The sequence below is a fragment of the Musa acuminata genome, chromosome BXJ3-4, assembly GCF_036884655.1.
Source record: "Musa acuminata AAA Group cultivar baxijiao chromosome BXJ3-4, Cavendish_Baxijiao_AAA, whole genome shotgun sequence".
Lineage (NCBI taxonomy): Eukaryota > Viridiplantae > Streptophyta > Magnoliopsida > Zingiberales > Musaceae > Musa > Musa acuminata.
In genome coordinates, this window is record NC_088352.1 from 6,736,216 (window position 1) to 6,762,202 (window position 25,987).

The 25,987-nt window shown below is 45.4% G+C and overlaps 5 protein-coding genes across 5 annotated transcripts; 3 read left to right on the forward strand and 2 right to left on the reverse strand.

Annotated features, from left to right (window-relative positions):
- The first annotated feature begins 1,111 nt into the window (after nucleotides 1-1,111).
- Nucleotides 1,112-2,932, forward strand: LOC135635220 (uncharacterized). Its single transcript, XM_065146164.1, has 3 exons — nucleotides 1,112-1,342; nucleotides 1,550-2,288; nucleotides 2,406-2,932. Exons 1-3 carry the CDS (start codon nucleotides 1,112-1,114, stop codon nucleotides 2,930-2,932), a joined length of 1,497 nt encoding a protein of 498 aa, XP_065002236.1.
- Nucleotides 2,933-3,340: 408 nt separating this feature from the next.
- LOC135635910 (uncharacterized) lies at nucleotides 3,341-4,807 on the reverse strand. The gene is made up of 2 exons (XM_065147373.1): nucleotides 4,096-4,807; nucleotides 3,341-4,015 (listed from the first exon to the last, which is right to left on the reverse strand). The coding sequence occupies exon 2, from the start codon at nucleotides 3,989-3,991 to the stop codon at nucleotides 3,407-3,409; it is 585 nt and encodes a 194-aa protein (XP_065003445.1). The 5' UTR covers nucleotides 3,992-4,015; nucleotides 4,096-4,807; the 3' UTR covers nucleotides 3,341-3,406.
- A 152-nt stretch (nucleotides 4,808-4,959) lies between these two features.
- LOC135635909 (ribonuclease 3-like) lies at nucleotides 4,960-6,471 on the reverse strand. Its single transcript, XM_065147372.1, has 4 exons — nucleotides 6,313-6,471; nucleotides 5,858-6,010; nucleotides 5,563-5,755; nucleotides 4,960-5,482 (listed from the first exon to the last, which is right to left on the reverse strand). Exons 1-4 carry the CDS (start codon nucleotides 6,409-6,411, stop codon nucleotides 5,202-5,204), a joined length of 726 nt encoding a protein of 241 aa, XP_065003444.1. The 5' UTR covers nucleotides 6,412-6,471; the 3' UTR covers nucleotides 4,960-5,201.
- A 10,241-nt stretch (nucleotides 6,472-16,712) lies between these two features.
- Nucleotides 16,713-20,421, forward strand: LOC103980976 (auxin-responsive protein IAA1). Its single transcript, XM_009397531.3, has 5 exons — nucleotides 16,713-17,271; nucleotides 17,445-17,626; nucleotides 17,724-17,835; nucleotides 19,979-20,040; nucleotides 20,174-20,421. The coding sequence occupies exons 1-5, from the start codon at nucleotides 17,015-17,017 to the stop codon at nucleotides 20,206-20,208; spliced, it is 648 nt and encodes a 215-aa protein (XP_009395806.2). The 5' UTR covers nucleotides 16,713-17,014; the 3' UTR covers nucleotides 20,209-20,421.
- A 2,135-nt stretch (nucleotides 20,422-22,556) lies between these two features.
- On the forward strand, nucleotides 22,557-24,319 carry LOC103981624 (gibberellin 3-beta-dioxygenase 1-like). Its single transcript, XM_009398371.3, has 2 exons — nucleotides 22,557-23,208; nucleotides 23,438-24,319. Exons 1-2 carry the CDS (start codon nucleotides 22,739-22,741, stop codon nucleotides 24,060-24,062), a joined length of 1,095 nt encoding a protein of 364 aa, XP_009396646.2. The 5' UTR covers nucleotides 22,557-22,738; the 3' UTR covers nucleotides 24,063-24,319.
- Nucleotides 24,320-25,987: the final 1,668 nt, after the last annotated feature.

The window sequence follows — 25,987 nt, forward strand, 5'->3', positions numbered from 1 at the left end:
CATTCAGACGTAAATCGGCTTTCCTCGCTCATCAGATTTCAGTTCACGTTTACGTCTTGATTTCAACTGCATACTGCCTTCTGCGAGTATACAAACAAGTTTCAAAGTTTAGACGTAAATCTGCGTCTAGACGTAAAACTGCGTTTAGACGTAAATCTGCGTTTAGACGTAAATCTGAGTTTAAGACGTAAATCTGAGTTTAGACGTAAATCTGCGTTTAGACGTAAAACTGCGTTTAGACGTAAATCTGCGTTTAGACGTAAATCTGCGTTTAGACATAAATCTGCGTTTAGACGTAAAACTGCGTTTAGACGTAAATCTGAGTTTAGACGTAAACTGCGCTTAGACGCAAAACTGCGCTTAGACGCAATCTGCGCTTAGACGCAAACTGCACTTAGATACAAACTGAGAATTTGCTTTTGCATCATAATAGTTTTTGAACGAACGCAGCTTTTGGTTTTTAATCGCTGTAAGATTTCCGCTGCACTAATTCACCCCCCCCCCCTCTTAGTGCTCTCGATCCTAACAACCCGAAGACAGAGAGCATACGACCTTCCTCACCGGTCAAGGGGTGTACTTCTATAAGGTCATGCCGTTCGGATTGAAGAACGCCGGGGCCACATATCAGAGAACGGTGAACAAGATGTTTGCCCACCAGAACGGGAGGAAAATGGAAGTTTACGTGGACGACATGATCGTGAAAAGCCAAGAGGCCGGAGCACACATTGCCGACCTGACCGAGGCGTTTGCCATGCTACACAAGTTCGGTATGCGACTTAATGCCACAAAATGCGCCTTCGGTGTCACCTCCGGGAAATTCCTCGGGTTCATCATACACGAAAGAGGGATTGACGCCAACCCGGAGAAGGTCTAGGCAATCATCGACATGCAGTCACCCCGGACGATCAAAGACCTGCAGCGACTTAACGGAAGGCTTGTTGCCATGTCTCGCTTTCTCGCCCGGTCAGGCGATTGCTGCCTCCCCTTCTTCAGGGCGCTCAAAAACCTGAAAAGCTTCCAGTGGACGACGGAGTGCGAGGAAGCTTTCAAACAAACGAAATAGCACCTGGCCAACCTCCCCCGACTCGCCTCTATTTCTCCCGGGGAAAAGATGGGCCTCTACCTAGCGGCCTCCCCCCATGCAGTCAGTTCCGTCCTGATCAAAGAAAGCTCTAGCGAACAACTTCCGATCTACTACGTCAGCCACATCCTGAGCGGACCCGAGGGGCGTTACCCGCCGATAGAGAAACTCGTGCTCGCCCTGATGCTGTCAGCTCGGAAGTTGTGCCCCTACTTCCAGGCCCACCCGGTGGAGGTCATCATCGACCAACCCCTTCGGCAGGTTTTATCTAAATTTGATGTTGCAGGACGGCTCCTCAAATGGGTGGTGGAGCTCGGTGAACATGATATAAGATACGTGCCCAGGACCGCCATCAAGGCCCATGTGGTAACCGACTTCATCGCGGAGCTAACTCAGGTGGCAGACGGGGATCTCAAGCAACCTCCCGAGGCTTGAATCCTACATGTGGACGGCTCGGCCAGCTCAAAGGGTGCCGGCGCGGGACTAGTTCTGCTTGCCCCCGACGGCCGTTCGTTCGAGCGCTCCCTCCGCTTCGGGTTTAAAGCCACTAACAACGAAGCGGAATACGAGGCGCTCCTAGCAGGACTCAGGTTGGCCCTCGAGATGCAGGTGGCTGCTATACACGTCCTCACTGACTCGCAGCTTGTGGCCGAGCATCTCAGCGGTGGATACGAGGATCGGGACCCAACCATGGCGAAATACCTAGCACGGGTAAGGGACCTGACTGCTAAGTTCCCTTATTTCACATTGTCCAATGTTCCAAGGGAGGAGAACGAGCGGGCCGATGCGCTGGCTAAACTGGCGTCGAAGCCGACCTACGAAGCACGGCTAGAGGTCGAGGAGCTTCCTGCCCGCGCCTTTGAAGTAGCGACTACAGCCCCCGGCAGTGCGCCGATCACATGGGTGCAGGAGCTGCTACGCTTGAAGCGGGATGGGACCCTTCCCCACGACGAAGTTGCGGCTCGGCGTCTGCGTCGTACACACGCGTGGTACACTGAAGAGAGTGGCCGGCTTTATAGGCGGTCCTTCACCTACCCCCTCCTACGATGCTTGGAGCCCGACGAGGCCCAGACGGTCCTGGCCGAGATCCACGAGGGAGTCTGCGGAAAACACAGCGGCGGGCGAACCTTGGCACACAAAATACTTCGCCAAGGTTACTACTGGTCGACCATGTGCCGAGACGCGAAAGCTTACGCGCAGCAGTGCGGTTCGTGCCAAGAACACGCTCGCACACCCTGATAGCCCGCGGTCCCACTTAGCCCCATCGCGTCCGCGTGGCCGTTCGCACAGTGGGGGTTGGACCTGCTCGGACCTTTCCCACCAGCTTCGGGGCAGCGAAAGTACATCATCGTGAGAGTGGATTATTTCACGAAGTGGGTCGAGGCCAAGCCATTGGCGACAATCACGGAGCAACAAATGGAGAAGTTCGTGTGGAGAAACCTGGTGACTCGGTTCGGGTTGCCCAAAACCATCATTACGGATAACGGACCTCAGTTCGCCGGTAGGAGGTTCCGAAAGTTCTGTGCCAGTCATGGCATCCAGCTAAGGTTCAGCTCAGTGGCCCATCCTCCGATGAACGGGTTGGTAGAGGTAACCAATCGGTCCATCTTGGACGGACTCAAAAGAAGGGTGTCCGCAGCCCGATCGGCCTGGACCGACGAACTCCCTAGCGTCCTATTGTCACTACGCACCACTCCCAAGACCGCAACCAGAGAGTCCCTGTACAGCCTGACGTTCGGAACCGAAGCTGTCCTGCCACCCGTGGTGGCTATCTCCACCCTTCGGACGAGGAGCTATGATGAGGAAGTCTCGAACGAGGGACTTCGAGCCAGCCTCGACATGCTCGAGTAGCGGCGCGCTGACGCATACCTGAAGGCCCTCTCTTATAAGAGAGCCATCGCAAGGGTCTATACAGGAAGGTACGACCCCGATCGATTAAGTTAGGCGACCTGGTCCTCCGAAAGGCCGAGGTCAGCGACCCGACCGGAGCCAGGGGGAAGCTAGCCCCTAAATGGGAAGGACCTTATCAGGTCGTCGAGGTAGTCCGACCGGGTACTTACCGGCTCACGACAATGGATGATTCTCCCTTGCCGAGAACCTGGAACGTCGGGAACCTTAAGAAGTTTTTCGTCTGAAACAAAGAAACCTTTTTCGTTTAGAGAAGAAGAACTTCTTTCCGAAGGAAGAAACTTTTTGCCTAGGAAAAGAAGAAGGAGACAATAAGACGAAAGGAGAAAAGTTTTTCCTTTTATTGAAGAAAGCAAGCCAACTTACAGGACCCGACTTACAAAAACCGACTAGCAAAACAAAATACAGGACCCTTCTTCATTGTTGTGGCTCCTCCAGGCGATCGTCGAAGGGGACCTCCTCGGGCATGTCTACCCCTTGGTCCTCGGGGTGAGGAGCGAAGGGGTTATCCTCCACCTCGAGACCAGGGTGACGAGCGCGGAAACGGGAAGTAGCGATTCGGTATCCATATTCGAATGATACCCGCCCCGTCCGCGTCAGCCCAAGCTCGAACCCCTCCGATTTCTTGTATGCCTTGAGGAGCTCCTTGTTTTTCGCGAGTCGAAGTCGGGCCTCCTCCGCCAATGCTTCCGAGGCTGCTCTTGCTTCGGCCTTCGCCCCCTCCAGCTTCTTGCTGAGGGCGCTCGCCTCCGACTTCAACAGTCGGAGCTCGACCCGCTCCAACCTTACTGTCTTTTGGAGCTCCTCGTTCGCATTTTTCGAGGCCTCGAGCTCCGACAAGAGGCGAGCCGCCTCCGCCTCAAACTCAGCCGCGCGCCTCTCGACGGCTGCCACGGCCTCTGGACCGGCCCCAGCGCGAACCTCCTCCACCTGGCGGTGGAGCTCGGCATTACGGTTGATGAGGCCCCCGATGATCCGCCCGGCATCACGCACCCTGTCCATCAGGGCCGTCGCATAATGGAAGATCTGCGGTAGGAAAGGACGGGTTAAAAAGGGGGTGGCGTTAGGCAAACAAGACTAGCCAAAGCAAGAAGGAAAGTACTTACCCAGATCAAAGATTGGGCGGACTTGTTAAGCCCTACTCGGTATCGCGGAACTTTCCAGCCAGACCCCCTGCAACGGCCGCCACGAGATCCCAAGGGGAGCCACGTCTAACCCCAGCCATTCGGAGCCCTGAACCAACCGTGTCGACCCCGAGGTCACGGCTAAAAAAGTTACTTACCGTAACAAGTGGATCACTTCTGATCAAGATAAAAAAAACCCATATTGTTCGAGTTGTATTCAACCCCGAGGGAATGTTTGAACATTTGACTATATCAGATTTATTATGCATATAGGATCTGAACAGAATCAAGTTATTCATGCATCATCCATATCACCACTGATAAGGTATGTATTGCCCTATGGACACGTCACAGCTGATGTCACATGCTGCGTCAGAACTCGTACCCCCAAGACACTGTTCGACACACCTGGTCCCGGTAATCCCGATACGACAATGCCCGCACACCAAGCCAGAATCCGTACTAATGTCGTGCTATGTCCACCATGTCAATCCACGTATGACCGACCTTCTCACAATAATATAAAGACCTCTATCACGGTCTCCAAAAAGGGGAGAAAAAAATGGAGACAACTGACTTGCTCATCAGAGGTGCCAAAGTCGGGGATCACCCGACGAAGACCATTTTTGCAGGAAGGAAACCCAACCTCGGGAGTCGTGGACCGGCGCCCCGTGGCGAGCCATCAACCAACCCACCCCTTGACTCGAGGTTCTAGTCGGCTCCGACAACCAGCTCTACCGACAGGAGGCTCTCGACATCGACTCGTGGACAAGCCGTGCTGACTCATCAGCCACGACACATTCGTTCCCCAACAACCACCATCACAATTTATCTGAAATATTAAGCTAAGCAGGGAGAAAGATCTTTTCATTCTAATTATTAATAGCGGAAATTACTAGCACCATGCATACTGCTTGAGTTTCTCTTTGCCATAGCAGAGAAGGAGGAGAAAGAAAAGATGGCGTCCAAAGCAATATAAGCAGGTAGAAGGAGACTGGTCATAACTCATAAGCAAAAGGAAAGGCCAGATCCTTTATTCGGAGGAACCGAGTGCGGCCAGCCCAAACACTTCCTCTCGTTTGCTCTAATCATTCATCTGAGACGGGGAGTTCCGCCGGCGGCACGTTGTGGAGTTTGTTGGTATCGAAAGGGGTGAAAAGAATCTCCTCGGAACACGTGAACCGCGGCTTCACCGGGCACTCGATGATCGTCTTCCCATCCTTGTCCACGCATATGTAGATCTCGTACAGTTGGAACAGTCCCAGCAGTCCCTTGCTGCACCTTATCACAGGCGTTGCTCCAATCCCCTCCGCGATGGCTTTCTCGATGTCGGAAGCACCGTGTATGTACAACAACGACGGTTTAATACCTGCTTCATCAGCAAGGAGAAAGAAAGAAAGGTTGGGTCGGTCGTTCTCCGTTGTTATGTGTCTGGTGTTTCAAGGTTACCTTTCTTGTCTAAGAGCGAGAGCACATCAACCTTCGCTCTGAGGTCCAGTGCCGCTTGGAAGTACTCGGTCTCGTTCATGGGAGAGCAGACACCGTAAGTCTTCCACGACTTCTTCCAGTACACCACGCCGTTGTTGCTCGGACACTTCAGGTTAGCCCAGTACGAGTTCAGGTCGTCGTTCAAGCTCGATAGCTGCAATTCATATATATATGTATCAGACGAAGTTAACTACTGGTGATGTTGTTTGGCTTATTGGGACATAGGAGAAGAGAGAAGCTAACTAGTTATATACACCTGGTCGATGTCGAAGGGATCACTGTTGCACTTGGTGACGGGCTTCCCGGTGGTGCTGTCGAAAGGCCACAGTCCCCTAACGAAGAAATCGTTCTTGGGCAGGCCCGTTGTTGGACGACAGCAAGCAGACTGTACGCAATACGCTCCCGGCCACTGCGATCGGGCAATCGATGGCAAACGTTAGATGAATCAACATTCTCCAGTGAGATAGAAAATTGCAACAGGAGAACGTTAGCGTAGATATAGATGCATCATCGCCATCTAGATTGGTTTTTTATGATTAGGTAAAGCAAGTTATCATCCATAGCTTATGTATTAGCTTCCCTGAGCCATCTTGGACAGTTTTCATGGGAGCTAGAGATTGATAGATGGATTAGAGCCATAGGTGGACCATCCGATCAAGCTGAAATTTGTACTTAGGTACAGGAAAATAATGTGGGAGAGATGCACTATACCATCAGGACTAGGTAGTAGAAATCGAAGGTTTTAGCAGCAAGCAAGGGAGAGGCAAAGAGCATGAAGCAGAGGAACGCTAAAGGAACGCGAGTCGCCATATCCTCTTCTTTATTTCCCTAAATGGATCGTCAAGTGATGATGGAGAAGAAGAGCACTTTGGGTTGCTATTTATAGAAGCAGATGTATCCATCTCCCAAACGAGGCGGATAATGATAATTTATAATATCCATATGAGTCAAGAGCATGGCAGGAAACATATATGAACAAATTACGTCCTGCTGGCCTTTTCCCTACCACATTTTAGGGTAGTCGTGTGAGAGTTGTTGTGGTTTCTTCTGTCACAAGGACTCATCAACGACTGAGCAGGTTGAGGTGAGTTTTGATGCAGTGGCTGTGGAGGAAGACTCACCGGTGCTTAACTTATCGTGAAAACAACAGGAGGATGTTTCACGAGGAAGAAGAATAAGCGATAGGGGAATCATGCACTGATATTGTCGGCCACGTGCGTAAAAAACAAGGGTGGGATAAGTGCAAATGGGACATACATATTTTGGATTCATGGCAATGAATGCAGGAAACGCAGTCACCAACGTGGCGTCGGTGGAGTGGTCAGCGTCAGGGCAGGGAGAGAACTCGTAAAATAATGGGTGCGTGATTCACACGGCTCCTTTTTTAATTCCAGCTGAAGTCTCCACGGGTGAAGTGATGGAGAGGTGGGCCCGTTGCCTCAAAATCCACGAGTGATTTAAAAAAAAGAATTGACAGAGATTTTCGTTAAACCGTAGCGCATAACGTCGACACGTGCATAATAATCTAAAATTTATATAATATTATAATATTTTAAAAATTAAAAAAATATTATCGAACAATCATTATTCGACTTATGTTATAATCTTCAGATAGAATGAAAAAGATAAAAATTATCCACATCGATTTGTGTACGTGAACATTTATCTCAAATTAAATTAAAGTTATTAAAAATAATTAAAGATTACTCCTCAAATAATATTATATAAAATATATTATTCCTTTGTTATTGGATATAAAAACTTATTTTTAACCTAATCAATGAGATATTTTTTATCATTAGTGATTGGACTCATCAACCTTGGGTTATTAATTTAGGTATCGGAGGGATTGACTCGAAAAACTTTTTTCGATATTGATCTTCGTGTATATAACACCTTAGATGATCTTCTCAGGAGCTTAGTATTTTCATCTTAGAGATACCTGGGAAATCTTGTGCTTACAAGTTTAAACTATATCGGGCTAACTTGAATGTCAATAATATTTTTTCATATGTACTAACCAATCTGTAAATAGATATCTCCCATCAAAACTTATAAAATTTTTTTCAAACTTATCGATAGACATGTGTTTCATCGACTCTATCGATGTCGCAAAGAAGAGTTATGTTCTCAAGTGCATCTGATCATGCAAAGCAAATAAAATGTTGAAATTTTTTTGATGATTCACCTTCAATGCTTAAGATATTATCAAGGAGACTAAAATCCTATGAGTCTTATCGATGAGTGAGTCAAATAGAGATTCTGTCACATCCTGAATTTTTTTTTTTCATATATTTTCACACAGGCCAAATAAATAAACATCACTTTATTCATCATCTATAACCATTTATTACAATTCATTTATTCATCAAATTACAAATAGAAAAGTTAACTTCAAGAGTCATCCAAGTGGCTCTACCTAGCGGTAGAGGAAGGTTCGCTCTCCATTGGAATCCGATTTAGTACTAGAGGGAGGCTGCTCTGAAAATCAAAAACAAAGAAAATTCAGCAACGCTGAGTAGGAACCCCAAAAGTCAAATCAAGATAAATACATGATCAAAATTCAATCAATCATCCCATTGGCGTATATCAAGTACCTGAAGGAGCACTCCCCCAACAGCAGATGGAGAGGCTTTATCCTACGGGATGAGTTTGTGTTCTCCCAACAGCGGATGGAGGCAAACTCATATCACACTCCCAACAGCGGATGGAGTGGTGTCCCACACCCGCCAAAGTGGGGACACGTTCCTCCCAACAGCGGATGGAGGAACCGTCCAACCGCCACGTCTGACGGCCCGCTAATCCCCGAAGGGAATCGCCCTACCTGCTCTCGGCAGGAATATAATCTCACACTGGTCATATCCATTTCGGGATGAAATAACATATTTAAAACATCTCTTTCAAAAATCATCAATATCAAATAATATAAATTAACCCTCAATTGACTTGAACTCTAGTTTAATCGATTCAATTGAACTCGATTTACTAGAGCCTAACTGAACTGATCTCTAATCCTTATTTAACTGGTCTGGAACCACCCTAGACTAGTATAATTTAGACTAGATTAAGTTCAATTTAGGTTAAACTAACTTGAATAAGTCAATCAATTCGGAATCACCCTGAATTGATCTAGACTAATCAAGTCTAGTTTAATTCAATCAATATTTGGGCTCAAGTTCAACAATAATATTGGGCTAGATTGAGCCAGTCTATCTACTAGTCATGTGCATTATAAATGATTGAGCATGCATTACATAAAACTGACCTAGCCCTGGCCCATGGACTAGTCATAGCATATACCCATTAACAACATAAATGAAAACATAATAATGCATTAAAAGATAGACGAGGAGAAAAGCTTTAATACAAAGAAATAACATTCTCAATTTGACTAGAAATCATAAGACATTAAAAGAGGGACTAGGAGATAAGTTTTAACACAAGGAAATAGCTTTCTAAATTCAAATAAAAATCATGTTTTCAACACATAAAATTTCAACATATTCTAGTCATATTTTAAATCATTCAAAATAATATATTTTAAATTTCAGATCAAAGGATATCAAAAAGGGCTTTTAGATAACATATTCTAGTCTAACAAGATTTTAATCCAGATAAGATTAAAGATAAACTGTAATATAGAAAATATATCATATAAAACATATACATTTTTAACATATTTAATTTTACAATAAAAACCTTAATCATGGGTCAAAGAATATTTTGAAAACTTTAACTGATTACTTTAATACAAAAAAATTTGACATTTAAAGAATTGATACACATTTTTCAAAATATAAAACTTTCAACATTTAAAGAATCAAAATAAAAGCTAAAACTTTTAAGAAAGGTAGAGAAACCTACCTCTTGTCAATAGGGTGTAACTCCTCGTTCTCTTGTCAACAGGGTGTAACTCATCGTTCCTCCCGCTACCAGGCTCGACTAGGTGAGGAACGAAGGAGAGAAATCCCTCCCTTTAAATAGGAGGAGGTGAGCCTCTATTAAGGGAAATAAATTTTAATTTTTGTATTTATTTAATATAAATTATTTCCATTTAATATACTAACAAATATGATATCATCATATTTGGAATACTTACTAGTTATTTCCTTAATTCATATCAACAAACAAGGAAGTAGATTAAGATTTCCTTAAATTATAATAACAAGTAAGGAAAGAAAATCAATTCCTAACTTAAATATTTGATTTGATTATATTTCTCCCCTCCTATAGGAAATTTGGTCCCCAAAAATAGCTTACCTTAATAGAATAGATGAGGATACTGCTCTCGCATATCTTCTTCTCTTTCCCACGTTGCCTCTCGGTCTGAATGGTGTTGCCAACAAATCTTTACCAAAGGTATAATTTTGTTCCTTAGAACATGTTCTTTCCTTTCCAAGATCTGGGTTGGTTGTTCTCCAAAAGTAACATCATCCCTTAGCTGTAGAGGTTGGTAAGATATGACATGTGTTGGATCCCTGATATATCTTCGAAGCATAGACACATGAAATACATCATGGATACTAGCCAAAGCCGGGGGCAATGCCAATCTGTATGCTACAGGCCCAACCTTTTGTAAGATCTCAAATGGGCCAATAAATCTTGGGGCTAACTTTCCCCTTTGACCAAACCTCATAACTCCCTTGGTTGGCGATACCTTTAAGAAGACATGCTCATCAACTTCGAACTCTAGATCTCTTCGCCTTCGATCTGCATAACTTTTCTGACGACTTTGAGCTGTTAATAATCTTTGGCGTATAATTCGAATATTATTAGCATCTTTTTGAATTAACTGAGGCCCCAAAAGCTTTCGTTCTCCCACCTCATCCCAATATACAGGTGATCTGCACTTTCTTCCATAAAGAGCTTCAAATGGAGCCATCTGTATGCTAGAGTGGTAACTATTATTATAAGAAAACTCAATTAGATGTAAGTGCATATCCCAACTCCCACCAAAGTCCAAAGCACATGCTCTTAAGAGATCTTCAAGAGTTTGTATTGTCCTTTCAGATTGACCATCAGTTTGAGGGTGAAAGGCTGTACTAAACTTTAATTGCATGCCCAAAGATTTTTGTAGACTTCCCCAAAATTTGGAGGTGAATCTTGGATCTCTATCTGAGATAATGCTAACTAGCACCCCATGATATCGAATGATTTCCTTAATATATAAGCTTGCTAGTTTATCCAATGAATACTTCTTGTTAATAGGAATGAAGTGAGCAGATTTAGTAAGTCTGTCTACTATTACCCAAATTCCGTCATATCCTTTCACAGTCTTGGGTAATCCTGTCACAAAATCCATAGTGACTTGCTCCCACTTCCATTCAGGAATCGAAATCCTTTGCAACTTTCCCGCAGGTACTCGATGTTCTATCTTCACCTGTTGACATATCAGACATTTAGAAACAAACTCTACTATATCTCTCTTCATACCACGCCACCAATAGTTTTAGCGTAAATCTCGATACATCTTAGTAGTCCCGGGATGAATATTAAATTTTGATCTATGTGCCTCCTCTAATAATTGCATCTTTACTGGATGGCTTTCGGGAACACAAAGTCGATTGTGGAATGTAATAGAACCATCTTCGGCTTGGAGAAATTCAGGTCTAGATCCTTGAGCTATTTCCTTAACTATCATTTGAAGATATGTATCTTCCTTTTGACCTTCTTTAACCTTTTCCACCAAAAATGATTGTGCCATCAAACACACAAGAAAACCTTTATTTGTCTCCGATAAAAGTTTAAGTTTTAAGTCCGCTAACTCTGTCATCATAGAATTCCTTTGAATATTCATATAGGCTACAAGACTGTAGGTATTTCTACTTAAGGCATCAGCAACTACATTAGCTTTCCCAGGATGGTAGTTGATATTAAAATCATAATCCTTTAGAAAGTCCAACCACCTTCTTTGTCTCATATTTAAATCTTTCTATGTAAAAATATATTTGAGACTCTTATGATCTGTGAAGATTTCGAAAGTCTGTCCATATAGATAATACCTCCAAATTTTCAGTACAAAAATGATAGCTGCTAGCTCTAAGTCATGAGTAGGATAGTTCTTTTCATGAGGCTTTAATTGCCTCGATGCATAAGCAACTACCCTCTCGTTTTGCATTAGAACGCAACTAAGCCCTTGTAGTGAGGCATCACTATACACTACAAAACCTTCTCCCCCTGAAGGAATCACCAAGATAGGAGCACTGGTTAATTTCTTCTTTAATTCTTGAAAACTTTGTTGACATTTATCATCCCACATGAATTTTATGTTCTTTTGTGTCAACTTGGTCAATGGTGCTGCTATTTTTGAAAAGCCTTCTACGAATCTTCTATAGTATCCAGCCAAACCCAAGAAGCTTCTAATCTCTGAAACATTAGAAGGCTGCTTCCATTTTATCACAGCTTCAATCTTGTGAGGGTCAACAGATATACCAGCGCTCGAAATTACATGACCGAGAAACATAATTTCATTGAGCCAAAAGTTACACTTACTTAACTTGGCATATAGTTTCTCTCGCCTTAGGACTTCCAGAACTGTCTTAAGATGGTGTTCATGCTCTGCTATGCTTTTGGAGTAGATCAAGATATCATCAATAAACACAATTACAAATTTATCGAGATAAGGGTGGAATACTCTATTCATGAGATCCATGAAGGCAGTTGGTGCATTTGTGAGTCCAAAAGGCATTACTAAGAATTCATAATGACCATATATTGTTCTAAAGGCAGTTTTCTGTATGTCTCCTTCTCTTATCTTTAGTTGATGATACCCAGATCTCAAATTAATATTTGAGTATACCTGAGTACCTTGAAGTTGATCAAACAAGTCATCTATTCGAGGAAGAGGATATTTATTCTTTATGGTCACTTGGTTGAGTTGTCTAAAATCGATGCATAGTCGTATAGATCCATCTTTCTTCTTCACAAATAGGATAGGGGCACCCCAAGGGGATACACTAGGTCGAATAAAACCCTTGTCCAAAAGCTCTTAGATCTGTTTCTTTAACTCCAACTCAATTGGTGCCATTCTATATGGAGGTTTAGAAATAGGTGCAGTACCAGGTAGAAGATCAATTGTAAATTCAATCTGTCTATTTGGTGGCAGTGCAAGTAGATCTTCAGGAAAAACATCTGGAAAATCCCGTACAATGGGGATGTCCTTTAATACTGGCTTCTTAGATTCTTCTCCAGAAATAAAGGCCAAGTATCCTTGACATCCCTTCAGTAATAGTTGGGTAGCACTCAAGGCTGAAATAATAGAAGGGAACTTTTCTTGAATCCCAATGAACTTGAAAGGTGGTTGATCTAGAGGTGAGAAAGTAACAGTCTTCCGAAAACAATCGACACTTGCATGGTATGCGGAAAGCCAGTCCATACCCAAGATAGCGTCGAAATCTTGAAATTCTAGTAGAATAAGATCTACTAGCAAATCGTGACTTTCAATAGTAATAACACAATTTCTATATATCTGATCAACTATCAAAGAGTTTCCAACCGGTGTTACTACCATTAATGCATTATTCATTGTCTCACGATTCTTATGTAATTTCATAGCAAAATAGGGTGATATAAAAGAATGCGTAGAACCAGAATCAATAAGCACAGATGCTGGCATACCACAGAGTGTGATGATACCTTTAATAATAGATCCCGAGGCTTCAACATCTTGGTGAGTCAGTGCGTAGACTCTTGCATGTCCTTCCTCTCTTGGTCGTAACTGTTGTTGTCCAGTTGTTTGGGGTGGAGCTCGGCGTTGATGTTGCTTCCTTGGGCAATCCTTCGACATGTGCCTGGGTTGTTGACAATAAAAACATACGCGTTGTCTTCCCACAGAAATAACATCTTATAACAACTTGATTGCTAGGAGCTCCTGCTTGTTGATGCCCGAACTGTTTGCCTTTTCCTTTCTTTGAGGGTCCAGAATGTGATCCCCCATACGTAAATGGTGCAGCACTAAAAGGTCGCTTTCGATCCTTTGCTTGTTGTAATTCATTATCCAATTTCTCTACCACCAAAGCTCGATTTAACACTTCAGCATATGTTGGTAAAATCAGTACTGCAACAGACTTTCTAATTGATGATCGAAGTCCCCTCTCAAAATGACGAGCTCTTTGACTTTCATTAAAAGCAATATGTGGAGAGAACTGAGCCAACTCAGTGAAATGATGATCATATTCCATTACAGTTCTATTTCCTTGGTGGATGCTAAGGAACTCTTGTTGTTTCTCAAAGCGAACTGAATCAGGAAAGAACTGTTCATAAAATGCATCTTTAAACCGCTCCCAAGTTACCACATTACCTCCCGCCTCTAACATCCTCCTTTTTGAGGTCCACCAAGTGTCTGTCTTCCCTTCCAAAATGAAAGAAGCAAAAGGCACTTTCTGATTTTCCCTACATTCGATAGCTTCGAATGTCTTTTCCACTTGACGAATCCAACGTTCAGCAAAGATTGGATTTGGCTTGCCTTCAAAAACCGGTGGTCCCAATCTCTTAAAGTGATCTAAAGTATTATTCCTACCCCGTGGAATTTCATCTCGTTCCTCTTGACGCTCAAAGTATCCTCTAATAGCATTGAGGATTCCGTGTACGTCACCTTGAGCATTGACGGGTGCTGGGGCATGAGGGGTATTCTGCGAAGTCGGAGAAGCTGGCCCATAATTAGTGACAGGTGTACGGGAGGACTGGGTTTGCTCTACGATGCGTGGAGCTTCCAAGTTATTATTTGTTTGAACACCTCTCCGAGTGCGTACACCAGTAGCATTGCGACCATGAGCACCCTGAGTGACAGGACCACTAATCTCTGGAATTGGCTCCATTACTCCTATAATAGGTTAAAGACAATCATTGGTTAAAGTCAATCAAGGGACCTAATACACTTACAGGCACTAGACCATGCTCTGATACCAAATGTCACGACCCTGGTCTGATGAGTTAACTGGCCAATAACTCCATTTTGGTCCTCAACGGCGGACCAAAATGCTTAAGCGGGAGGTTTCGTAGTACACTCATCAGGCCCTTATAAGCTAATCACACACATTCCCCACTTTCGATGTCGGACTAATGGGATATTACAGATTCGCATGCTATCGACCTTTTTGTATGTGTGCTCTCACCGTCCAATTGATCTCCTATGAAAACGAGACTTCATAGAAGAGGAACCTCTATCGATTGTGCTTTCATGGGGGATGCTTTCCACTCCTTAGTTCCAGTTCGGCATGGTCAAACTAAGTGGTACATGAGAGGCAACGAGCAGGGGAGCGGTGCTTATAATAGTGCAAAAGATGATCAACCTTTATTCCGTATGATCTTACCATGTTAAAAAAGTAGAGCACCTCCCGACAACTCAGTTCCGATACCCAATAATAATTCTTCATTTAGGCTATATATAAATCATAGTTTATTGTTCGACTATAATATTTTGTGGTCAGGCTAGTGATAACAATGTTCATAGTTTTCAATGAGGCCCCAAAATGGTCGGGGGATGATTCAGGAAAGATTGTATGCTATCTAGTAGTCAGGTTAGGAGTGTGCTTCATCACGAGAGAAAAAAAGTAGAACATTGATTGAAGAGTATGGGAACCAAGAACTCATAAGTCCAATCTTTTTTACCCTCAAAGATATTTTTTGGAGGTTATTTAGTCTCACATTCATTGAAGAGTATGGGAACCAAGAACTCGTAAGTCCTCTTCTTTATTCTTAAAAATGTTTTTTTGGAGCTTACATGCTTCAAAAACAATAAAACTCACTCCCAAATCATCTTGGAGCATGATATTTTTAAATCTTTAATTGATCGATTAATAAAATCAGTCTAAATACCAAGGTTTACTGATGAAGTAGGTGTAAGTGTTACCACGTTGATCCAATCGAACCAACATTATAGTTCAATTAGATTGGATTGATTAAAAATATAGTTGTTAAATTATTTAAAATTATAAGTTGATTAGCATAATCAGATTAATCGTCTTTAGACCGATTAAAACTATCTTACTTTTAATGAAATCGAACCATTTTTTCGATTCACTTTAATCCTTAACGGTTCGGTTCAGATTTGAGCTCCGAACGGGAAAGTCGAGTCGACCAGCCTAGACCGGATATAGTTCGCTGCGATGACCGGCTTAATTACGAAGACGAGCGACGGAGGGAGAGGAATAAAGCTTTGCACGGATCACTCCGTCATCTGTTCGTCTTCTCGCGCTTTAACTTACCGAATTCCAGAAAGGAACTGTGGAAATCTATGTTTGACCGATTGGTCGCCATTTAGTTGCAGTGATCGATAAATGTAATAAGCGTTAGACTGCACCCAAATCTCATCATAAGAATCACTCCTGATCCGCCGGACGGGAGAGATGGCGTTGGCTTTAACAAGCCCCAAAGAGGATCCCGTAAATCCATCCCTGGTCTCGAGCCGGATGCCGCCATGGAAATCTTGCTTTGACCAACTGGTGGCCATTACACAATGTACTCTTGGCACTCGGCAGTGGTGAAGTACTGGTTCCAACGCCACGGCAAGCTGGGCTTTCACCCTACACTGCACCCAACTCCACGCTTAAATCATGGCATCCGCTGCTTCCTTTTCCTTCGTTCCGCGTTTTGAGGAGAGGATGCCCATTCGTCCGAAGCTGCTGAAGTTTCAGGAATGCCCTCAGGTTACATAGAAGAACAAGTGTTGTTCCAGAAAAGCCCTTACGTATGAGATGGAGGTACGAGGACAAAAGGCCAGGGAAAGGTGAGGAGAACGTAAAGCTGGAGCCGCAGCCCACTAGGAAGCCGACAGGTGGCCGTGACGGAGAGGCCCGGGGAAGACGGATCGCCGACAGAGCCCGGCTTCGGTCCACATGCCTGTGCTTCTGGGGACGACTGTCTTCCTTCCCGAGCTACCAACCTCTCGTTTGGGCGCGCCGGCTTACCGTAATGACCCACTGTCCTGGGGTCCCAGCTCTTTTGGTGGGTGAATCTTTTGACGGAAAGTTGGCCCCGCAGTCGCTTTCTCTCCGTCCCTCTTCCCCCCCCCCCTCTCTCTCTACTCGTTCGTGCTCACTCGGCTCCGCCTCGCTTACCATCGGCTGTGTCAACCACATTCCCTTTCTCGCCCCCTCTAGAGCCAGGCCGGGCCGAGCCGAGCCGAGCCGAGCCGAGTGAGATACGAACAGTGCAAATCTGAGAAAGGGCCCTCGCCACCCGGAAGCGCGCCGATGCTGCTTTCGTCGCTCATCCTGTCGGCTCACTTGGAATTGTTTATACCATCAAAATCATCCACACACAGAGAGAGAGAGAGAGAGTTTCTGCAACAATAAGAAGAAGCAGAAGGAAATGGCAAAGCGTAAAAGGAGAGGGAAACGCTGACACATAGCCGTTACACGAAGCTTAGCGCAGAGGCATCAAAGATCACAAGGGCTAGGTTGAGGCATTGGATATGTCGACGACGGAGACCGGGTGTAGCTCGACGGAGCCGGAGGTGACCGGTGGTCTGGGTTACGACGAGACGGAGCTCACGCTCGGCCTGCCCGGGGCCGGGGGGTCAAGGCTGTCCGAGACGGACAGGAAGCGTGGGTTCGCGGAGGCCGTCGGCCTCAACCTCGAGGCCGCGTCTCGCGGCGAGGATTGTGGCGCCCGGTCGTCTGACTCCTCCGACGGGCCAGTCTCCGGCGCCGTCAAGCCTTCAGCTGCCAAGTAAGCATCAAAACCGAACCGACAAGTCCTCATCCTGTTCGCTGCCGCCGCGGTGTCAAGAGCATAGGAACAGAAACAAGCACCTGCATCATCGCGTTGTGGCGAGCAGTGTTGACCGTCTCATGTTAGACAGATCAAGAACCTGTGTTTTTACTTTCTTCACCTTGGAATAGGGCGCAGGTGGTGGGGTGGCCGCCGGTGAGGTCGTTCCGGCGGAACGCGCTGAGGAGCTGCACCTACGTGAAGGTGGCGGTGGACGGGGCGCCGTACCTCCGGAAGGTCGACCTGGAGGCGCACGGTGGCTACGAGCAGCTGCTGGCAGCTCTGGAGGAGATGTTCTCTTGCTTCACCGTCCGTACGTCTCCTTATTCTTGCTCCCCCGACTCATCCAAGCGGCTTCCCCGCTTCTTCCGACCGTATAATGGTCTGGTTTTGTTGGCCTACCGTGGCAGGCCACTATCCGGACGAGAGGAGGCTGGTGGATCCCGTGAACGGGACGGAGTACGTCCCTACCTACGAGGACAAGGACGGCGACTGGATGCTCGTCGGGGATGTCCCTTGGAAGTCAGTTTCTTTCTTTCTTCCTTTCTTACTGTTGCTGCTGTGCGATTTAACATGTTCAGAGTATTATAGCATCTGCCTTACCTGCATACAGAAAGCACGCAATTCCTCCCCCATGGTTGCTTATTAGTTGCATCTCTTCATATCAGAGATTTAGAACTTATACTGTGTTATGATCTATAAATTATCTTGATTCTTTGTTCCAAGGACTTAAGAAAGGGGAACTTTATGCAGAAGGTGCCAAAATTTAATTGATTTGTTTTATGAGATACAAAATAACCAATGTGTTGCAAAGCATGCTGTGCAAGGGCTTAAAGCAAGAAAATAGAAGCAGATCATTCAAGAAACTATTTGCTAATTTGATTGTGAGGAATAAATATTTTCTGGGACAATTGTTTCCATTATAGATCTATGACTGTTTAAATATGTATGGCGCAGTACACCAAATAATCTATCATAGATATGGTAGCATGTTGGATACTGAACCATATTCAACATTGTACACAAATGATATAATTGGACCATCAATGAATTTATGATAAGTAGCTTTCATGAACTTTGTCTTTTTGATATATGATTGCATTAAAAATTTGGAGACAATTTGGGTGGTAAGGAGTATTAGATAACTGGTTGAGGTTTATTTTGGAGTCCAAATCATATACATATTTACTTCAATTAAAAAAATAGTATAGAGGTAGGCTAAAATGCCTCTTGCATTATCAATATACTGAAATCATCATCGTTGTTACGGTAAGTAACCTTTTAAGCCGTGGCCTCGGGGCCGACGCGGCTCGGTCCTGGGGTCCGGATGTCAGGGATCTCGGGCGACGTCCCTCGGGGTCTCCCTGCGGTCGGGATCGGTCGTTCGGGGTGGTAGATCGGGTCGGCGGCTCAGCAGCAGCGCCAGGAAGAGACCACCTCGCCTTCGTTCCTGCACACAGGTCGGGCCGGGGGCTCGGCCCGACCCCTCCGACGATCAAGTTAGCGATGATGTGGAGAGGGTTTTGGAGGAAGAGAAACCTCCGTGTGTTGAGTGTGTGTGTCCCCTTCCTCTGCTCAGGACTCAGGGGTATTTATAGAGGAGGTTGGATGTTACCGGACGTAGCTGTCTGTAGGGCAGGACTGTACCTTTGGTGGCGTCTGACATTGCCACTGGGGCTGCGTGGGAGGCCGAGCTGCTGCAGGGTATGGCGAGCCTCGGGGATCGTGTCGCTTAAGGGGATGCTGTCATGGCGTGTCATATCACCACTTTTGCCCCTATCAATCGTAACTTAAGAAGTCTATAAAATGCAATAAATATTTATAGGTGAATGTATGCAATAAATATTTATAGGTGAATGTTTCATTCATCATGAACTATTGATATAAAATACTTCAAGTTAACAATGGAATGCTCGTTAGTCTGAATTTGTCGTGACATTGTCGTAACTCATCAGACCTAAATCACTGGTCAAAATTATTGGTTTTGATAAGCCTATCAACTTAGTTTGACTTAAATCACTGGTCAAAATGCTTAAGCTAAAATTGATAATAGTAAACTCATCATACCCTTATAAATCAATCTTAATCTTGTGTACTTTCGATGTGGAACTAATCGGAATGTTACAAACATGATATAGAGAAGATCGTGGATCAGTGTTGGTTTCTGATCGCTTGAAATGATTTTGTGATGTTCAGGTCTCAGCTGTAGTTTATACTTTCGGTGCATGTGTGATGTTTGTTTTGCACCAAAAAGATCTGTAAAAGTAGAGCAAAATCTGGTATGAGATTTGGTTCTAAATTTTCTAGATGAGTTATGTGACTCAATTCTACTATGTAATAAGTTCTGGTGCCATGGTGAAATTGCTCTTCCCTGGCCTTTGTGACCAGGATTTGAGACACTGTGCCATCTTCTTTGCTTAGAAGAGTAAGACTGCATACATCAATTGTATGTTGGTCTAAGCCCACATTGAACCGTCAGTTTTTGTTGTTCTTGTATCAATACCAAAAATCCAAAATGCCTTTCAGTACTGTTTTGCAGATTCTTTTTTGTGATCATATGGTTTTGACATGATGTGGAGATATATATTCATTGGTTTACTTGAGAAAAATCCATTCTGATTTGAAAATTCATGACTGATTTCTTTCTATCATTTGAAATCCGCAGGATGTTTGTTGCTTCATGCAAACGACTGCGATTGATGAAAAGCTCTGATGCAATCAATTTAGGTAATGCTTACTTTCTGCTCTCATTCTCAGAGTTCTTTTTCTTAGATCAGAATGAGGATTACATTCGTCTGCATGAAGATGTAGAGCATGCAGAATCAACTTTTGATTGACCGGTTGAGATTGGTATTTGCAGCTACAAGAATACCTCAAGAATGCTCCAACAAGTAGTGAATCGGAGGCAAAGCACTTCAGATAGTATGATCATGTAAAGGGGCAGTGTCTTGTCCTTTGTTTTGGGTTTATATTCGAGCAGTATCTATGGCAGCAGGAATAAACATCTATTGTCCTCGTTGTGATTGGGTATTGGCAACAAGAAAATACTGTAACATATACATCACACAGTTGGCTTTGCACTAATCAGAGCAGACTCTGTACTCCAAATCTGAACTGACCTTTGGGAACCACTCCTTGTTTGCTACCATTCAACAGATGCAGGTCCTCTCGTTCAGGAACGATGGGACCTTCTGCCGATGCCGGAGATGATGGTGCTGCCTTGGATCATAAGCCACCATGTCATGTCTTACACCCTTCTTTTGACGCCATGAGCTAGCGTTTTCTCCTTTCCGACAGTGGGTTCTCCGGATGGCGGCGCACTTGCTGACTACAGGACCATGGTTGACTTAGGATTGCAGTAGCTATGAAAGGACTTGATCGTGATCCTATCCTCAGAGAAGATGAGAAATGCAGTGCCTAAAAGAAGCTAAAGATACCCACAATCACCTATTAGAAAACAAATGTACGGCTACTGCTGTCAATGTGAGCTACACGACTAGCTTTCTCTGTTCACCCGCCAGCGACCCATTTTTTTGGGTCTCCAGTGACCTATGGAGTAGACCTACGGCACCGAGACGAAGTAGCCAAAGGAACTGTGGATCGAAATCATTGAATCCCAACGCAGGGAAAGAAACGGAGACCTCATGTTGTTCAAAGAGCAGGACAAGAATTAATTATGTCCTTTTGCAATCATGCAACGCCGACGGAAGTCGGTGTCCTTTACATGCAACACGGTGGCCACAGCTCCTCTCTCAGAACCCTCGTTTGTCTTGGATTCACACCATTACAGGCTTCGACCCACCCAACTCATCCAGCCCAGACTGCCCATCATACGTAGCAGAGAGAAGTGGCTGGTGAAAGCCGGAGAGCGTCACCCTGAAAACCAGTTGGGTTCTCTCCTTTCTTCTACCCTCGGACTTCGTTCGTTGTCCACTTCTCCCGGCACTCTCCCAACACTACTCCCACTTCGGGACGCCGCTCCTTCCGAGGCCCACACCACCAGTTCCAAATTTTCATCGTGTCATCTCTCTCTCTCTCTCAATCGAAGTACGTGTGTTGTCTCTTCTCCGGCACTCGAGAGACATATATTGATGTCTTTTACAAGTTACTTCCATCCCTTGTTTCTTTCACTTTATTTGAGTGTACTTCCTGGTGAGACCTCCGAGTTCAACATCTTTTGGAAATGACCTCAGGGCTTTAAGACGACACATTACCGTGTGGTGGTCTCATGATCCTTGGGGGGAAGGAAGATGGCGGAGGTGAGGCTGATCTCCATATACGTTGGTGTCGGCAGAAGCTGTTCATGTGATGCGCTGGGAAATGACTTGTCCTCCGAGAAAACCAGACATGGCCATGATTGGCATAGGACCGATATAGTGTTGTGTTCTCTCGGGATGACGTCGGCCTCGAGTGCACGTTGCGATACAGGGAGATCAACATGTGCAAACCATGATCTGCTAAGTCAACACACACACACACTCTTCGTCTGCCGGCGATGCGTTTTCTTACCCCTTTGTCGAAGGAGGTGGTGCGTGCAGACAAGAGAGGATGTACTGTTGCTGGCTTTGATTCCACAATTAGAAATAAGGGAGAAAAATTGACTGGTGTCCCGTACTGGTACGCTGCACGCTGCAAAGTCCACCACCAAAAAGCTTTGAGTTGTGCTCGCAGACACTGTTTCACGTGTGCACAGTCCCACTCTTGTTTTTCTCACCCTAAAGATGCCACATCCGGATAACACTGCTAGTGTCGCTCGGAGGACACAAAAACAAACATATGAAGCAAATAAAAAGAAATAATAATGTTTTCGTAATACAAAAAAATGCTTTATTATATTATAGTATTTTTAATAATATAAAAAAACAATTACTACAACACTGCATCATAATATTTTTATACTACTAAAAAAATACTATGATATAGTATAAAAAGTAGTTAGTTAGTTAGTTACAAATAAGATAGGTGACTACAAATAATATTATAATATTCTAAAAATGGGGCACTTTTCATGAAAAAGGCTAAAAAAAGCCTTTGCTCTAAAATTCACAAAAAAACAAAAAAGAAAAAGAAAAAGGAGGAAGCGTCGTGTTTGTTAATTTGCACGGAAGATGATAGGGATGAGAATAGTGTGTTATTTGCTTGCGGACGCCAACTCGTTATCCAATTCGCTTTGAACAGAGCCAGGCTTCGTGTGCGTGTTCAAGGTCGGCGCCCGACGAAGGACAAATTATAACTGAAAGGGTTCTATCGAGGACCCCAAGAAGGAGCCATGGCTGCTCCCATCCCACATGAATGGTGGTATTACTAACTGTTCCTTTGTGTGTCGTAAGCTCTCTCCCCCCCTCTTTTCTTTTCCTCCTCCACCTTTCTCGTGCGTGCTGTGGCTGGTGCCTTTTTCTTGTGAACTAAAGGCCATGCTTGCTTGATGAATCCCAATCCAACGACCACCTTCATGTCTTGTTCGCCGTCGGAGCCGCAGCAATACTTGGAGTTGGAGTCCGTCCGAGAGGTGCCGGACTCCCACGCTTGGCCCGCCCTCGACGATCACCCGACGGTGTACGAGCCGGTCCCGGTCGTCGACCTCGCGGGTCCGGACGCCTCCGTCGCCCACCTGGCCCGGGTCTGCGAGTCGTGGGGAGCATTCCAGGTCACCGGCCATGGCATCCGCTCGGACCTGCTGGAGCGGCTCGAGTCCGAGACGCGCCGCCTCTTCGCGCTCCCCATGGACCAGAAGCTTAAGGCGGCCCGCCCGTCCAACGGCATCTCCGGCTACGGTCTCGCTCGCATCTCCTGCTTCTTCTCCAAGCTCATGTGGTCCGAGGGCTTCACCATCTCCGGCTCCCCTCTGGATCACGCCCTCAAGCTCTGGCCGGATGCCGATCCCTCCCGCTTCTGGTGCGTACGTACGAACTTGCATGAGGCTCATGTGTTGGCCACCTGATCTGGTCGGAATGATGCATGATGATACAACAATCTGGCCAGCTTGTTTTATCTCTCTTTCTGCCGCTACTCGACTAATTCGCAACTCATTCGTCAATACATGTTGTAATTCACCGATGAGTGCGACTCCATACATGTAACCGTACTTACACACGTACGTATACATCTCTCCGTCCGAATGCAGTGATGTGATGCAAGACTATAGCGACGAGATGAAGCAGGTCGCGGGACGGGTGGTGCGGCTGATGCTCCTCTCGATGGGCCTCACGCCGGAGGAGATGAAGCGGGCCGAGGAGGGGACGAGGGTGGACCAGTTGTCCGCCGTGTTGCAGTTGAACTCGTACCCGCCGTGTCCGGACCCGAACCGAGCGATGGGGCTCGCAGCGCACACCGACTCCAGCCTCGTCACCCTGCTCTTCCAGAGCGGCACCAGCGGCCTCCAGCTCCTCCGGCGCCAGGACCAGCACGGCCCGGCGCGCTGGGTGACGGTGCCGCCGCGGCCGGGTGCGCTCATCGTGCTCGCGGGAGACTTGCTCCAGATACTAACCAACGGGCGATACAAGAGCGTCGCCCACCGAGCCGTCGTGAACCGGAACCACCACCGCGTGTCCGTGGCCTACATCTGTGGGCCGCCACCGCACCACAAGCTGTCGCCCGTCGGGAAGCCGGCAAGTCCTGCGCCATGCCTGGCCTACAGGGCTGTGTCGTGGGCGGATTACTTGGCCCTCAAGGCCGAGCTCTTCGACAAGGCGCTGGCGTCCATCATGGTGGCGGAGGACTCGAGGGGAGACGAAGGGATTTGTTGTTAACCACAATTAACAGATCGATGAGGAATTGTATGTTGCGACGATGGAACATTGGCGCTCAGTAATTCTGCACGATTAGTACGCATACCGTCGCGTTCGATCTCTTATGACCTCGGCGATCGCTGCGGTGGGAGTCCTGGAATCACGCATCATGCTCTATCAAGCGTACGGTCCAATCGGTCATTCAATCATGCGTCGCAAACTTTCGGACCGATGGGATGGTTGCGGGTGTGGGAGACGGTGGTTCTTGTTTCCTTGTTGCCAAGTGCCTGCCATCTCACTGGAAAGGGGAGTCCGCCCATTTGCTGGTTTGGCCCCCACGAGGTAAACGTACGTGCTTGCTTGTTTCTCCCGACAGCTTCCTCCTCGTTACCTCTTTCCGGGGCCAGCTTCTCGGTGTTCCCGGATCACCGCCACCGCCACTGGTTTTCCATCACACACGGTTGGTGGATCGACGTTCGTACGTACGTGTTACATGCACTCCTCCCTTCATGCGTGCCTACATGGTTTGCCACGTAAACAAGTTGATAGATAATTGAGGTCCTATTTATATTTGTCTCAACTTGATGTCGAGAAATATTGAATTCGTTCGATTCGGATGGTGTCTCAGACCAACCTTCTCCCAAGTTTACATTAGCTTTCTTTCATCACAACCCCCCAAACATCGACTCCATGCAATGTTGTTCAATGACTCAGACTTACCACCACATTTGGGCAACGTTGGAAATCGTCCTGCGAAATAACACCCCCACTTAATGCCGATGGTCACTAACACCGTGTGTAGAAGGGCATCAGGTACATTGGTTGGACGTCCTACGTTCTTCTTGACTCAAGCTTTTGAGATCTAACTCTAAGAGAAGTCTACTGTCAATCCCTATATTGATCTTGCGACTGGGTGAGATCAAAACTAGGTTAGTTCCGCAACTCATGCAGACACGTCGGGCAATCAAAGGCGACATTGGCAGCGAACCATTGTGTCAGTAGATTTGAGTTGGGAGCTAATGTTACTACGTGCTCTACTGCTGTATAAACTGCGGTTTATATTGGGCTGAAGCAGCATCGGACCACGATCGAGTTGAAGCACTGTTTCAAGGCGTGCAAATAATCCCATCGCGTCTTCTGAGATATGTCATGATAGTTATCTCGTGGAACGATACCAAGGCGTACAAACACTCGAATTACTTGATAACTTGGGTATATGTTGCTTAATTGTTCAACTTTTAGATTCTCACATTAATTGCGAAATATATTTACCTAATTTAATCCTCGTCACTACATGGTTCCATTAAGTCCGTAAGATAAATTAAAAGAGGAATACATGATAGTTAAGTGATATGGTGCATGTTGGTGATAATTATCGACTAAGTTCAGATATGAAGCGATCGAAAAAAACGTTAAGAGATGTTTGGACGTTTGCCTGATGGTTAACCTACATAAAGATGGAGATCAAATATGTTTCTTAACATGGTCTCTATGTTGCTTTAGTTAACCTCGAAATAAAAAATAAGAGTTTCAAGTAAATGAGTAATCGATCTTGACAATGTCATTTAGTCCCACGTTAGTTGAGAAGTATTGGGAACCAAGGGCTCATAAGTCCGTCAGGTCTCCCTTACCCTCAAAGATTTTTTTTGAAGTTCACATGTTTTGAAAGGGCAATATCGTACAAGTACACCCATCACCTAAAACGCATAAGACGAACAATTCCTCGTGAATCTACCGACGGCACCAATACCAATGGTCATCGACCAACTTGTCTCTTATCATATCTCAATTATTATGCTTGGGTAAACCTTTTTTTCCCGTGATATTTATATTATTAATATGGCTCAATTATTGATCATGGTCCAATTTTCTTTTGTTGAATGAAATAAATATTTTCCCCATTAATTAGGTTTGCAAGTGTGTATATTAGATTTGACAATAAATTA